This window comes from Pipistrellus kuhlii, unplaced genomic scaffold (genome assembly GCF_014108245.1).
Source record: "Pipistrellus kuhlii isolate mPipKuh1 unplaced genomic scaffold, mPipKuh1.p scaffold_m20_p_16, whole genome shotgun sequence".
Lineage (NCBI taxonomy): Eukaryota > Metazoa > Chordata > Mammalia > Chiroptera > Vespertilionidae > Pipistrellus > Pipistrellus kuhlii.
Genome location: NW_023425471.1, coordinates 29,508,813 through 29,523,826, shown reverse-complemented (window position 1 = coordinate 29,523,826; position 15,014 = coordinate 29,508,813). Strand labels below are relative to the sequence as shown.

Genomic DNA, 15,014 nt, shown 5'->3' with positions numbered 1-15,014 from the left:
TGTTAATTAATATGCAGGTATACTGGGAGGGGGAACTTCTGCTAGAGCTCGTTGATTAGCTCTACATGGTTCTGAGGGAATATAACATAGAACAGATATTTTAAAATTTAGGTATGCTGAGGAAAGCCAGAATGGGTAATACTTTTCTATGGTCAGATGGGAGGCTGGGGAAGATGGCATGGGGTGGGAAGGAGAAATTAGGCTACTGTGGGCGATTGTAGGTGGAAGTAGGGGGGCAGTAAAACAGTGCTAGTGGAGGATGTAGGGTTCTGCTTCTAGAAAGGGTTTAGAAGGGACCCAGAAGTAGTTTATAGCTTTGTGGAGGTGATCTCCATTCTATTGCATGTATGTGTTAAGGCCCCTGCTTCCAGCCCCTATTTCATGTCCTTTCTGTGGTAGTGACTCCATGGCCTCATAGTTGTAACATTTTTGTTGCCTCCAGGATCTGTGAGTTCATTGAAACTAGGAAGTATGGCTCAATGCCATTTTAAGAGTCAGGTTTGGATCCTCATTCCACTACTCTCTGGTTGTGTGACTGTTGAAAAGTGATTGAACCTCTCTCAGCCTCAGTGTTCTCATCTGTGAGTGACTTCATACCTCACTTTGGATTAGTAATTGAGATCCTACTTATGAAGTATATGTAGACTGTTTAAAATATATTTAAAAATATATGGTACTGCCTGGCTGGCATGGCTCCGTGGATGAGCGTCAATTTATGGACCAGGAGGCTACCGTTCAATTCCTGGTTGGGGCACATGCCTTGGTTGCAGTGGGGGGCGTGCAGGAGGCAGCTGATCAGTGATTCTCTCTTATCATTGATGTTTCTCTTTCTCCCTCTCCCTTCCTCTCTCTGAAATGAGTGTGCGATTCAATAGCAACGGGACTCAGACATCCATTCCCGCCTGCCTGTGTTCCAGTTTGACAATCAAGATTACTTCAACTCTTGTACCATGAAAAGCTGCTGTTTTGCAGGAGATCATGATCGGTATATTCTTTCAGGTCGTGCACATGTGGAGAACTCCTGTAGATCCAGAAGCAAGTGGCATTGGTAGAGTGGTCAATGGAGCCTTCATGGTGCTGAAAGGGCATTGGCCTATTGTTAACCAGGTTCGATTTAACCCCCACACCTACATGATCTGCTCTTCTGGTGTAGAAAAGATTATCAAGATGTAGAGCCCAGCCGAAACCGGTTTGGCTCAGTGGATAGAGCGTCGGTCTGCGGACTGAAAGGTCCCAGGTTCGATTCTGGTCAAGGGCATGTACATTGGTTGTGGGCACATCCCTGGTAGGGGTTGTGCAGAGGGCAGCTGGTCGATGAATCTCTCTCATCGATGTTTCTAACTATCTCTCTTCCTTTCTCTCTGTGGAAAATCAATAAAAATATATATATTTAAAAAAAAAATCTAGAGCCCGTACAAGCAGTCAGGATGTACAGGAGACCTCGATGGTCGCATTGAGGATGATTCCCGCTGACTCTACACGCACGAAGAGTGCATAGCCTCGTGCTGAACAGTGGGAGTGGCCTGTCGCACGACTATTCCAACCAGTCGGTGCGGGAGGACCCCCAGATGATGGCCTTCTTTGACTCACTGGTGCGCCATGAGATCATGAGATCGAGGGCTGGAGCTCTGACTCCGACAGTGACCTGAGCAAGAGCACCATTCTCAAGCTGCACACAGGGGTCAGCGAGCGCTCGGGCTATACTGATTCCGAGTCCTCAGCCTCGCTGCCCCGGTCCCCGCCACCCACAGTGGACGAGTCCGCAGACGGCGCCTTCCACCTGGGGCCCCTGCGGGTCACCACCTCAAACACAGTGGCCTCAACTCCTCTGCCACCCCCACTTGCGAGGAGGCAACTTCCCGCCAGGAGCGCCTGTCATCTCTGCAGCGACACCAGGACAAACGCCTCCTGGCGCTCTCCAATGAGTCGGACTCTGAAGAAAATGCCTGTGAGGTTGAACTGGACACGGATCTCTTCCCCCGGCCTCGGTCTCCCAGCCCCGAAGATGAGTCCGGCAGCTCTAGTAGCTCCGAGGATGAGGAGGGACTGAATGAACCCCGTACATCCACCCGGCAGCGGAATGCCATACGGTGCCGGCAAAAGGCGCCCCGAGAAGAGAAGCCCGCCTCTGCCCAAGCCCACCAACACCTACATTGAAGAAGACAACTATGATTATCCCCAGATCAAAGTGGATGACCTCTCTTCCTCCCACACCTACTCTCCTGAGCAGAGCATCACCAACTTCAGACATTGAGCCAGTTGAGCGCAAGATTTATAAAGCTTAAGTGGCTCTGCTACTCCTATATCTCCTACTCAAATAAGGACGGAGAGAGGTCCCTGGTGTCTGGGGAAGCAGACGAAGGGAGAGTAGGAAGCATTCATAAGTATAGCCCGGGCCCTTCTTCCAGTAAGGAAACCTGTCTAAACACTTTGGGGGCCCAAAGGAACCAGAACCTACTCCCTGAAGGCCACAGCAAGGATGCTTTAAAAGAAGGGACTTCCGCTAAAAATCCCAGCATTGCCCCAGGCCATGAGCACAGTGGCCACTTTTGGGCAGAAGCACCAGAGGACACCGCTCAGGACACTAACAATGGTGGCTCCGTAGAACACTCTTTTGAAATCAAGAAGCTCAATGGAAAGGCTCTGAGCAAGGTCCTGAGCAGCCGGGCTGAGGAGCCATCCTCTCCTCGTGTCCCCAAGGCATCTGGCTCTACTCAACAGTGAGTCAAGCAACTGTCCCAGGCAGCAAAGAGAGAAGCCTGGACACCATCTGTGCCAACCACAATAATGGACGCTTATACCCTCGCCTCCCTCACCCTTACAACAATGGACAGAACTTTGGGATGCTGGAAGCAGTGGCCTGCTCTTTTCCAGGACATTCAGACACTGACCATAATTTGTCCCTGATAGGGGGACTCCTACACAAAGACTGTTGTGGGTTTGAAATGGCCTGTGAGACCCCCCAGTGCTAGAATGAGGCATAGACAGCAGCAGGGCTGTTCATGGCCATGGTGGCCTCAAAAGGCACCGAGTTGAATTGGAAAATACAGATTCAGAGAATTCCTCCTCAGAGAACAAATTAAAACATGATAAATACAAAGGGAAAACAAAAAGCTACAAAAAAAATTTTTTTTAACTATATAGTTTATTGTGGGTGTTTTGTTTTTGTTTTTTACAGAGAGGAAGGGAGATGGATAGTGTGTTAGAAGCATCCATGAGAGGGCAACATCGATCAGCTGCCTCCTGAAACACCCCCTACTGGGCATGTGCCCACAACCAAGGTACATGCCCTTGACTGGAGTCGAACCTGGTACCCTTCGACGCTCTATCCGCTGAGCCAAACCAGTTAGGGCTACAAAATTTTTTTTAATCCTGTTTAGTGAATACTGAGGAAAGGGGAAAAAATGTATTAAAGTATAAAACCAGGGCCTGAATTTTGTGTCTGATGCTCCTCCCTTCTATTCAACAATGGGTCTGATGTTTAGTTGTCCATTGGCTTGTGCTGTGCTAAGAAAGGGAAAAAAACCCAAGTGACTCCTTTCTAGTAAAACTTGAGCATAGTGAACCTGTGCAGATTAGATCCATCAAAGTATTTTCTTGTTGAGACAAAAAAAAAAAAAAAAAAAAGGTAGATGAATTGATAAAGAAACATGTATTATATATAGTATTATATTATTCAGCCATAGAAAATAAAATATTTCTACCTACAATAAGGATGGATCTAGAGGTTATTGTGCTAACAAAATAAGTCACACAGAAAAAAACAAATACCATATGACTTCACATATATGTGGGATCTAAAAAAAAAAATAAACACAAACAAAACATATACTAGTACAAACTCATAGGTACGGAGAACATTTTGATGATTGCTAGATGGCAGCGGGGCTAAGAGGATGGGTGAAAAAGTGGAAGAGATTAAGAAGTACAAATTGGGCCGAGACCAGTTTGGCTCAATGGGTAGAGTGTCGGCTTGGAGACAGAAGGGTCCCGGGTTCGATTCTGGTCAAGGGCATGTATGTACCTTGATTGCGGGCATATCCCCAGTAGGGGGTGTGCAAGAGGCAGCTGATCGATGACTCTCTCTCATCGATGTTTCTAATTATCTCTCTCCCTCCCTCTCTGTACAAAATCAATAAAATATGTTTAAAAAAAAAAAAAAGAAGTACAAATTGGCAGTTACAAAAATCATGGGAATATAGGGTACAGCATATGGAATATAGTCAATAATAATGTAATGGCTATGTGTGGTAACAGATTAATGCTAAACTTGTCTGAGTGACTACTACGTAAGTTATATGAATGTCTAACTGTATTGTGCATGTGAAACTATGATATTGTATGTTGACTAATTTTTTAAAAAATTTTAAGTAGAAACAAGCATTGATCATTTTATATATGCTATAGGATAGAGATTAAAGTGTCAAAAAAATTTAAATACCTTTTAAAATATAATCAGATATAGACAGTCATAAGAACCAAAATAAATTTATTTACAAAATTTCTTACTTGACCAGTGAAGAACCAAGAAAAAATATACCAAGAAACAGTCAACTATGACCCAACAAATAGTCTTTAACCCACTTCATAAAACACAACAACCAGAGCAGCTCCTGATAATTAGGCTTGAAAAAAGTCCTTCTACATTTCCTTCAATTGAATAAGAACATACATTTAACAACAGGATCTGTATAAGTAACATCATGGTACTTGTAGACTCACTTGAGTCACAGTTTCTAGTGTGTTTTTCCCTTTCTACCTTACATAGATGTTTCACCAGGTTTGTTGATTCCTTCATTGGCTTCATTTTCTTTTTCTTCTCCTTCGCCGGTTTTCTCTTTTTCTCCTCTGTTGGCTCCTTTCTCTTCTTCTTTGTCTTGAACACTGGTGTAAACTACTTTGTTATGGCCTTCCCTGTTCCGAGCAATTTCAATGGCAAAAAATTGTATCCTGGGGGCTGGAAAGTGAATAGAATTTATTATTGTCCTGGTGACACTTTTTCTAGACCTACTGGAAATCGATTGACAAACCTTAACTAACATGTAAAGTATTCAAATATAATCATAATTTTCAGAGATGTGAAATTTTAATCCTATAATAAATAAGGCTGAAAATAGTTAACTATCTTATCTCACAGTTATACAAGAATTAATCACATGATCTTTTTTAAAAAATATGTTTTTATATATTTATTTCAGAGAAAAGGAGAAGAGATGGAAATATCAATGATGAGAGAGAATCATTGATTGGCTGCCTGTTGCAAACCACCCCCCCCCCACCACCACCACCACCAGGGATTCAGCCTGAAACTTGGGTATATACTAAGGTGACCAGACGTCCCACTTTTAGCAGGACAGTCCCAATTTTTTAACAATTTGTCCCGCATCCCACAGCATTTTTAAAAAATCCCGAATTTTGGAAAGATCTTTTAAATCTTTTGGACTTTTTTAAAACGCTGCGGGATGCGGGACAAATTGTTAAAATTAGGACTGTCCCGCCAAAAGCAGGACGTCTGGTCACCTTAGTATACAATCTATCGTGACCTCCTGGTTCATAGGTCAGTGCTCAGCACCTGAGTCACAGCAGCCAGAGAGTAACATAATCTTTAAAGATATATATGTGTGTGTGTGTATGTATGTGTGTGTGTATATATATATATATATATATATATATATAAAAGGCTAATATGCTAAGTGTCCTTCCCTCCGACTGGGTAATGACTTCACGTAGCAACACCAGGCTTCCTCTCCCTAGCTACAACTAGCCTCCTTACAGTTTCTTTAGCCCAGGAACATGACTTGCTTTATAACCAGGTGGAAACACTTAACACTGTCATCAACTGCCTGTGAACGTTTTCCCATGCCTCATCTCATTTGATCCTCACAGAAGTCCTGGAGTAGGCAGATAGGAGACTTGATGGAATACTATTTTCTATTCATTAGCCAGAAAATGGAGATTTCTAAAGCTTAGAAACTTGATCCAACCGAAAAGAAGAAACTGTGAACCTTGAAAATGACTTCAGGTTTTCTCACTGCACAGAATATAGTCAAACACTGCTGCAGTTAAATATTTTACCCTTTGTTCTCCCTGTGTGATCTACAATAATAATCTGCTTCGTATTGATATTTACTGCTGTGCTGCTGAAAGAGAAGTTGGGGTGCTTCACTGGGTTGGAAAAGTTTAGCTAAATCAGATAGCAGGTCTAATTAATAAGCCAGTTTGTTCTATATCTATAAAAGGCTAAGTTGACTTGTGCATGCTTGATACATATAAAGCTCTCACTGGCACCAATCACACACGTGTTTCCATCTGTCATTGTCAATCGTGAATTTGGTTGACACTTCTATCATATAGAGAAAGGGCGAATAGTAATATTAAAATATTTATTCTAATTAATTTCCTTTCAACATGCAGAAATTCATGCACGGGGCCACTAGTAACAAATAAGATGATCCCAAATTAACCATCTATATAAACTATTCATCAGTAAAGTCACATCTTCCATTCACCTTATACAGAAACAATTCAAGAGGCAAGAAACTCACCAAAGATAGTGTTTTCCTCAGTGTAGCCTTGAGAACAATCCAGTCGCAGCAAAGTACCATAGTTGAAGTCTTCTATAACCCCATCAAACTTCAAACAAAATGGCCTCCACTTCTAAAAAAGGCAAAAAAAATGCCTCACCTGAATAATCCACTGCAGACTAGCTGGACAGATCCCTGATAAACAATGAAGAAAGTGGAAACTGCATAGAGACAGGTGGGAAGGGCAGAGGCAAGAATGGGCTCCCAAGCTCCCACAAACAGCTGCTGAAGTTCCAGATAGATATCTCATCTATTGGGAGTTGCGACTAAAAACTCTGAGGTATGCCGAAACCGGTTTGGCTCAATGGATAGAGTGTCGGCCTGTGGACTGAAAGATCCCAGGTTTAATTCCGGTCAAAGGCATGTACCTTGGCTGTGGGCACATCCCCATTAGGGGGTGTGCAAGAGGCAGCTTATCAATGTTTCTGGCTCTCTATCCCTCTCTCTCCCTCCCTGTAAAAAATCAATAAAATATATTTTTTAAATAAATAAATGAATAAAAATAAAAACTCTGAGGTATAAAATCCAAGCTGGGTCCCCCAGCAGAGAGCACCAGAACTGGAAGAAAATGCCCACATAACATCAGGCTATGAAAAACAGTAGGGTTGTTGTCTGCCAAGGAGTCAGGCACCCTCTTAAAGGGTCAAAGCACAAAATTTTGTGTGCAGCCAGTAAAGGGAGGGCAGAGTGGCCTGGAGCTATGTGAGCAGGAGCCAGGGATGGGGCACACACCCCAGTTTCCTGTGCTGAGTCATTCTCTCACACTGTGGAGGACATCTTTCTGAGGCAGACCTTTGGTATCCAGGCAGTCTTTTCCTTGTGGGGGAATACAGATACCCAACTATATTGAAAAACCCCTTGCTCCACACTGTGGAGTTTATGAGACCCATTAAAAGACTGAGAATAATAATTAGCTCCAGGCAGAAGCAATTAACACATCCTGTTGGAAAACTCACCCCACTTGTGGACCATTGCCTGAGGCTACCCAGGACTGAATCCACTCAGTCTGCAGGCAGAGGCAGGTCTAGCAGGCTTTGAATCTTTGCCTAAACAGTCAGAAACAGTTTGATGCTGTCCTGCACTAGACAGACAGACAAAATGAGGAAATAAAAAACAACCCCCAAAAAAGAACAAGAGAATTCTCCAGAAGAGCTAATGAAATAGAGACAAGAAATTTATCAGATATAGAGCTCAGAATAATGATGGCAAAGATTATCAATGGCATAAGAAAAGATATAACTGTGCAGAATGACATACCAATAATAAAGAACATAGTGGAATGAAAATACAACAGAATAGGGGAAGCTGAGGATCAGATAAATGAAGTAGAAGATAGGGTAGGAAAAAAATCATGCAAAGAACCAAAAACAATTAAACAACAGTATAGCTTAAGGAAGCAGTGGATAACGATGAAACTTAACAGTATTCACATAATAAGTGGCAAGAAGGAAATTGAGCAAGGAATAGAGAGTATGTTTGAAGAAAAAAAAAGGCAGAAAATAGGGAAGGAAAAAGAAACACAAGTTCAGAAGGCACATAGAGTCCCAAGTAAGAAAACCTCTAACAGGCCCATGACTAGACACATCATCAATTAAATACCAAAAATTAAAGACAAAGATAATCTTAAAGACAGTGAGAGAAAAGCAATATCTATACTAATAAAAGCCAAGGTGGCCCCTGCGCGCCGTCATCACCAGATGGCTACAAGATGGCTGCCACAAGATGGCCGCCACAGCACAGCAGAGGCGGGGCCCAGTGGCTGCTTTGCATGGTGAGGCCTGGGGGTTCCACAGCTCCACACAGCACAGAGGAGGCTGGTCCCAGCATCTCTGCAATCTCACTTGGAGGAGGAGGGTCCCAGCTGAGGAGGTGGGTCACGGCAGGGGAGGGCAGTTGTAGTCAATCAGGCTGGCAGGGGAGGGCAGTTGGGGGCCATCAGTCTGCAGGGGAGCAGTTAGGCATCAATTAGGCCAGCAGGGGAGTGGTTAGGGGGCAATCAAGCTGGCAGGCAGGTGAGCAGTTAGGAGCCAATGGTCCGGGACTGTGAGAGGGATGTCCAACTGTCCCCAAGGGGTCCCAGATAGGAAAGGGTGCAGGCTGGACTGAGGGACACATCCCCATGCACAAATTTTGTGCCCTGGGCCACTAGTGTTACATATAAAGGAATTCCCATAAGACTGACACCTGATTTCTCATAAGAAACTCTACAGGCCAGGAGCTCCGGGAAGATGGCGGAAATGTACACTTGTACGTGCTGCCTCTCACAACCACATCAGTGCTGCAACTGGGGATCTTACCTGAAACCTGAAAAAACCACAACTGTGGGGGCCCTGACCGTGCAGACATGCAGATTCCACAGAAAGGTTGGATTTTGCTGGGGATAACATGGGGTGTCTGTGTCCCAACAGCAGAAGTGGAAGCCGCAAAAGCTGTGGCCGCTATGGCGGCAGAGGCAAAAGCACGCACTGGGACCCCGGAAATCTGAGTCCACAAAAGCCTCCCGCTGTTGGGTCTGGCATGATTTAAGAGAGTAGACGGGGGTCCCCAAGGTTGCTAATAGTGGGGTTCTCTAGGGAGCAACCCATTCTCATCCTACATGGAGGGAGAACAAAGAAGTTGGAAAGCAGTCTGTAAATGAACGCAGACTGGCCCATTGCGTACCTAGGCTGGTTCCCCTGCAACCCTTTGCTTCTGATTACAAAGGAGAGACCACCCAGGTTGGCTGGCCCTAAGAGACAGCAGGGGGAAACTGCTTTTCTGGAAGCTGAGAAGCAGAGCGGGTAGAAACCATCCACGATTCAGCTCCCAGGCAAAAACAAACAAACAAACAAACAAAAAACTGTATTGAATGCCATAGAAAAAGGCTAGAGAAGCCAAAAAGGCGGGGACATCAATCCAGAAACACTGCCACCTAGGGGCTGGAGTACAAACTGACTGTGTTTATTACTAGTTTTATTTTATCAAAAACCAAGAAACTAAGGAGTCACCATCTTAAAATCAAGGACTGGTTTACAACACAAGGGTGCAGCAGAACGCAGGGAACTGCAATACTGTCTGAAACAGGCGTGCCAAACAGAATAACAGAAGAAGTGAATGGCCTTAACAACTGCACACTTTTTTTGCTAATCTTTTATTTTTTATTTTATTTTCATTTTTTGCATCTTTTATTTAAGAAACGATTGTTTTCCTTGTTTCCTCACTTAATTTTAACTTTTTAATTATTACATTTGTAGGTTCAATCAGCCTTAATACTACTGTTTTAATTTTTTTAAGTGCCATTTTATCTTCTCTTTATTTTACATTGGAATTGGTGTTCTTCATTTTATTTTCATTTCTCCTTTAACATTGTTTAACCCTATCTCAACACGATCTTTACACCATCACTCTCTTTCTAACCTTCCCTCTTTTGCTATCCTGTTTATCTTAACCCTTTCCTGCTTTAGATTTTCCTTACTCCTTCTGTCTCCAGGCTGCTAAAATTTCTACCCTACTTATATATCAAATTTCCAATCCCCAGGGCCAAGTGCATACACACCCCTCTCTGAGCTGTATTAACTAGCAAAAAAAAAAAAAAAAAAAAAAAAAAAAAAAAAGAATTGTTTTCCTCACTGCCCTTTTGATGCTGTTTGGGGGAATGTTGATTATATTGTATTTTTATGCTTTTTAGTGGGAGGATTTTGCTTATTCTATTGTTGTTTCTGTTGCTTGGTATTTTCTTATTTGATTGGTTTTTTGGTTTTGTTTTTGTTTTTACTTCTGTTTTCCCTTCCTTTGCTGGAAATTAGGAGGTGTTGTAGAATGTATTATTCTCCACGTACTGCTGCCAGCATTTGCTGGGGTTAGTGGTTGTTCTATTGAAATACTCTCCCCTCATAGTTTATTCCCCATTTATCTCTAAGTCAGTCTCTCTCTCCCTCTCTCCCTCTCTCTCTCTCCCTCTCTCCTCCCTGTTTCCCAATTTCATTTCGACACTCATATATATATATATATATATATATATATATATATATATATTCTCCCCCCCCCGCCAATCTTTTTCTTTTGCTCCCTCCCTCTTCTCTTTTTACTCTTCCTCTTTCTCTCCTATCCCCTAATTTGCTTTTCCCTAGTGGTCACCTTTATTGGAGGTTATTAATATCGCAAATACATTTCTGTTCAGTGCCTTGTGTGTTGTACCTGGTTGTGTTGTATTTTGTGCCTTTATATCAACACAGGAGAGAGATCTACATAACCAGACATCCTGAAGAGAGAGACTATAGGGAGACAAAGAAACAGCCCACAAATGAAAGAAAAGCAGGCGTCACCAGAAAAGGAAGTAAACGAGTTAGAGGCAAGCAACCTACCAGAGCAAGAATTCAGAGTAATGATCATCAGATGGCTAAAAAGAATGGAAGACAAATTTGACAATATGAGTAAGACCCAAGAGGAAATGAAGAAGAACCAAGAGGAAATGAAGATGAATCAAGAAGAAATGGAAAATGACATCGCTACTATGAAGAACTCAATAGAAAGCATCAAGAGCAGACTAGAAAAAGCAGAGGACTGCATCAGTGAGCTAGAAGACAAGATGGAAAAAAATACCCAATTAGAGCAACTTCTAGAAAAAAATATTAAAAAGCAGGAGAGCCTAAGGGAACTTTGGGACAATACAAAACAAAAAATATTAGAATAATAGGGGTTCCAGAAGGAAAGGAAACTGAGGAAGACATGGAAAAGGTATATAAAGAAATGACAGAAAACTTTCCTGAGATAGAGAAGAAAAAACACGCATAAATCCAAGATGCTCGCAGAGTCCCAAGCAAAATGAACCCCAGAAGACTGACCCCAAGGAACATTATAATTAAACTGGCAAACACCAATGACAAAAAAAAAAATCTTAAAAGCAGCCAGACAGCCGAGACCGGTTTGGCTCAATGGATAGAGCGTCGGCTTGGGGACTGAAGGGTCCCAGGTTCGATTCCGGTCAAGGGCATGTACCTTGGTTGTGGGCATATCTCCAGTAGGGGGTGTGCAAGAGGCAGCTGATCGATGACTCTCTCTCATCGATGTTTCTAACTCTCTATCTCTCTCCCTTCCTCTCTGTACAAAATCAATAAAATATATTAAAAAAAAAAAAAAAAAAAAAAAAAAAAAAAAAAAAAAAAAAAAAAAAAAAAAAAAAAAAAAAAAAAAAAAAAAAAAAAGCAGCCAGACAGAGACAGAAAGTTACATATAAAGGAACCCCCATCAGACTAGCAACTGGTTTCTCAACAGAAACTCATCATGCCAGAAGGGAATGGGATGAAATATACAAAGTCATGCAAAGGAACGGTTTGAATCCAAGAATACTGTACCCAGCAAGGCTATCAATCAAAATTGAAGGTGAAATCAGGAGCTTCACAGACAAAAAAAAGACTGAAGGAATTTATCTCCACCAAATCAGCAATGCAAGAAATGCTAAAGGGTCCACTGTAAAAATAAAGAAATAGGAAGCAAAGAAGGAACAAAGGGTTTTGAATAAAAATGACATCAAATAAATACCTATCAATAATAACTGTAAATGTAAATGGATTAAATGCTCCAATCAGCCGAAACTGGTTTGGCTCAGTGGTAGAGCGTCGGTCTGCGGACTGAAAGGTCCCAGGTTCGATTCCAGTCAAGGGCATGTACATTGGTTTCGGGCACATCCCCAGTAGGGGGTGTGCAAGAGGCAGCTGGTCGATGTTTCTCTCTCATCGACGTTTTCTAGCTCCATTTCTCTCCCTTCCTCTCTGTAAAAAATGAATAAAAAAAATTAAAAAAAATAAATAAATAAGTGCTCCAATCAAAAGACATAGAGTAACAGATTGGATAAGAAAACAAGACCCATATATCTGTTGTCTACAGGAAACCCACTTAAGGAAAAAAGACGCACACAGACTGAGGATGGAGGGATGGAAAAAGGTTTTCCAGGCGAATGGAAATGAAAAAAGAAGCTGGAGTAGCAATACTTGTATCTGACAAATTAGACTTCAAAGTGAAGGACATAACAAGAGATAATGAAGGCCCCTTCATAATACTAAAGGGAGCAATCCAACAAGAAGAAATAACCCTGGTAAACATATATGCACCCAATATAGGAACACCCAAATACATTAAAAAAAAAAAAAAAAAACTGCTGCAGGACATTAACCTGTTAACCAGGGAGTTCCCTTTTTAATTATGCAACCTTAATGGGCGTGTATTCTTTCACTACGACGTGTCAGTACATCACGCTCGGAGGACGTAATTTCATATAATTTTTTTATTTATACTTAATTAAAATAAATGATATATATATTTTCATTTATTTATATATAAAACACAAAGGAAAATACAAAATTACAAAAAAATATTATACCAACAAAAAAATGGAAACATCGAATTAAAAAATTATAAATTTTACAAACAATTATAAACACTACAAAAAATACTGTCCCTCTCAGGATGCAACATATATTTCCAGGAAGTATTAATACGTCCTAACCGTTTTAGATATTGTTTACGTTTGATGTATTTATACGTCTCTCTCGGTTAACAGGTTAAGGGAGAGATTAATAGCAATACAATCATAGTAGGAGATTTTAATACCCCACTGTCACCTTTGGACAAATCATCTAAACAAAAAATCAGCAAAAAAAATATTAATCCTAAATGATGCACTTAACCAGATGGAATTAATCGACATCTTCAGAACATTCAACCCCAAAGCCACAGAATACACATTCTTCTCAAACGCACATGGGACATTCTCAAAGATAGACCACATTTTGGGACATAGGCAAAGTCTCTTCAAGTTCAAGAAGATAGAAATCATATCAAGCATCCAGATCATAATGGCATAAAACTGGAAATTAACTACAATAAAAAAAAATCCAAAGAAATCAAACACATGGAGACTAAACAGCATGCTATTAAACAAGGACTGGGTTACCAGAGAAATCAAGGAAGAAATTAAAAACATCCTGGAAACAAATGACAATGAAAACACAACAATCCAAAATCTATGGGACACAGCAAAAGCAGTTTTGAGAGGGAAGTTCATATCTCTACAAACCTATTGCAAAAATCAAGAAAAAATGGTAACAAATTATCTAACGCTACAACTCAAAGAGTTAGAAAAAGAGCAACAAGAAAAGCCCAGTGTAAGCAGAAGGAAGGAAATAACAAAAATCAGAGCGGAGATAAACGACACAGAGACCAAAGAAACAATACATAAGATCAAGAAAACCGGAGAGGCAAAATGGTGGAAGAATAGATGGGCAGATTCTGAGCCCTGTCCCGAAACAGAAAGAGAAAGCAGCTGACGGTCTTGTGCTGTGAGTGTTTATCAGCAAGCTGGGAGACAGCGATCACCAAAAGAAACTGCTGGGGGGCCGCTGACAAGGCTGCCCCTCCCAGGGAAGCACCCACACAGGGCTACCTCCCTTCCCAGAACTACCTACCAGGTTGGACGGGGAAACCTCGCCATCTTGAGAGGAAGATTGGATCATGTCAGAGGCCTGAATATCCACAGCTGCAGCGACCACAAAGCAGCTGTGACCCCCAGAACGCGGATCCCAGGTGGCCCGAACACTTGGGCTCACAGGAGTGCCCCACCACAGGGCAAAAAGGTCAGATTTTGCGGGGAGAAAGCGGAGAGTGCTTGCAGTGAAGACAAAGCTGGCGCGCGGAAACTGGAGGACAGGAGCGGTGATTACAAGTAGAAGCCCTGGCTGTTGGGCAGGTATCACCCGTAAAAGTGGACGGGGCTCCTAACAGGTGAAATATCTAAAGAGCAACACATTTGGATCTGGCTCGGAGGGATATCGGAGAGTTGCGGGAGATTGCAGTTGGCTTGGACTTGCCCCATCCCCTCTTCCGTAGATCCTGCTGCAGAGAGGACAGGAAAAAAAAAAAAAAAAAAAAAAAAAAAAAAAAAAAAAAAAGCTGGAGAGGCTCTAGAGCAGTGTTTTTCAACCTTTTTTGGGCAAAGGCACACTTGTTTCATGAAAAAAATCACGAGGCACACCACCATTAGAAAATATTAAAAAATTTAACTCTGTGCCTATATTGACTATATATAAAGTAATTCTCTTGAATAGGAATCAAATAAACACAAAGAAAGTATTTTATAATTACTTTATTATGAAATATTAAGTAAACAAAATAGTGAAAAATTATAAAATTCTTGTCTTGTCTGCACCTACGGCACACCAGGCAACATCTCTAGTGTGCCGCGGAACAGCGGTTGAAAAACGTTGCTCTAGAGACTGGGAAGTCAACCTAGAAACACTGCCCCCAGAGGCTAATTCACAAATTGACTCTAGTGTAATAAAAACAAAGCAAAACCTGCCTAAAAATCAGGACTGGATCATAACAATAGAGGAAGTGAATGACCTTCATTACTGCAAATTTTATTTAAATTTTTTAAAGTTTATTACTTTTTTTTAA

The 15,014-nt window shown here is 41.7% G+C and overlaps 1 protein-coding gene and 1 pseudogene across 1 annotated transcript in view; one reads left to right on the top strand and one right to left on the bottom strand.

Moving 5' to 3' along the window:
* The first annotated feature begins 978 nt into the window (after nucleotides 1–978).
* On the top strand, nucleotides 979–3,118 carry LOC118720234 (annotated as a pseudogene).
* A 1,354-nt stretch (nucleotides 3,119–4,472) lies between these two features.
* LOC118720015 (protein PBDC1) overlaps nucleotides 4,473–15,014 on the bottom strand; it is a 29,809-nt gene continuing 19,267 nt past the window's right edge. The window contains exons 5-6 of the mRNA XM_036439938.2: nucleotides 6,546–6,657; nucleotides 4,473–4,957 (exon numbers count right to left, since the gene is read on the bottom strand). Coding sequence (XP_036295831.1) covers nucleotides 4,761–4,957; nucleotides 6,546–6,657 — 309 coding nt within the window. The 3' untranslated portion in view covers nucleotides 4,473–4,760. The remainder of the gene's footprint in view (nucleotides 4,958–6,545; nucleotides 6,658–15,014) is intronic.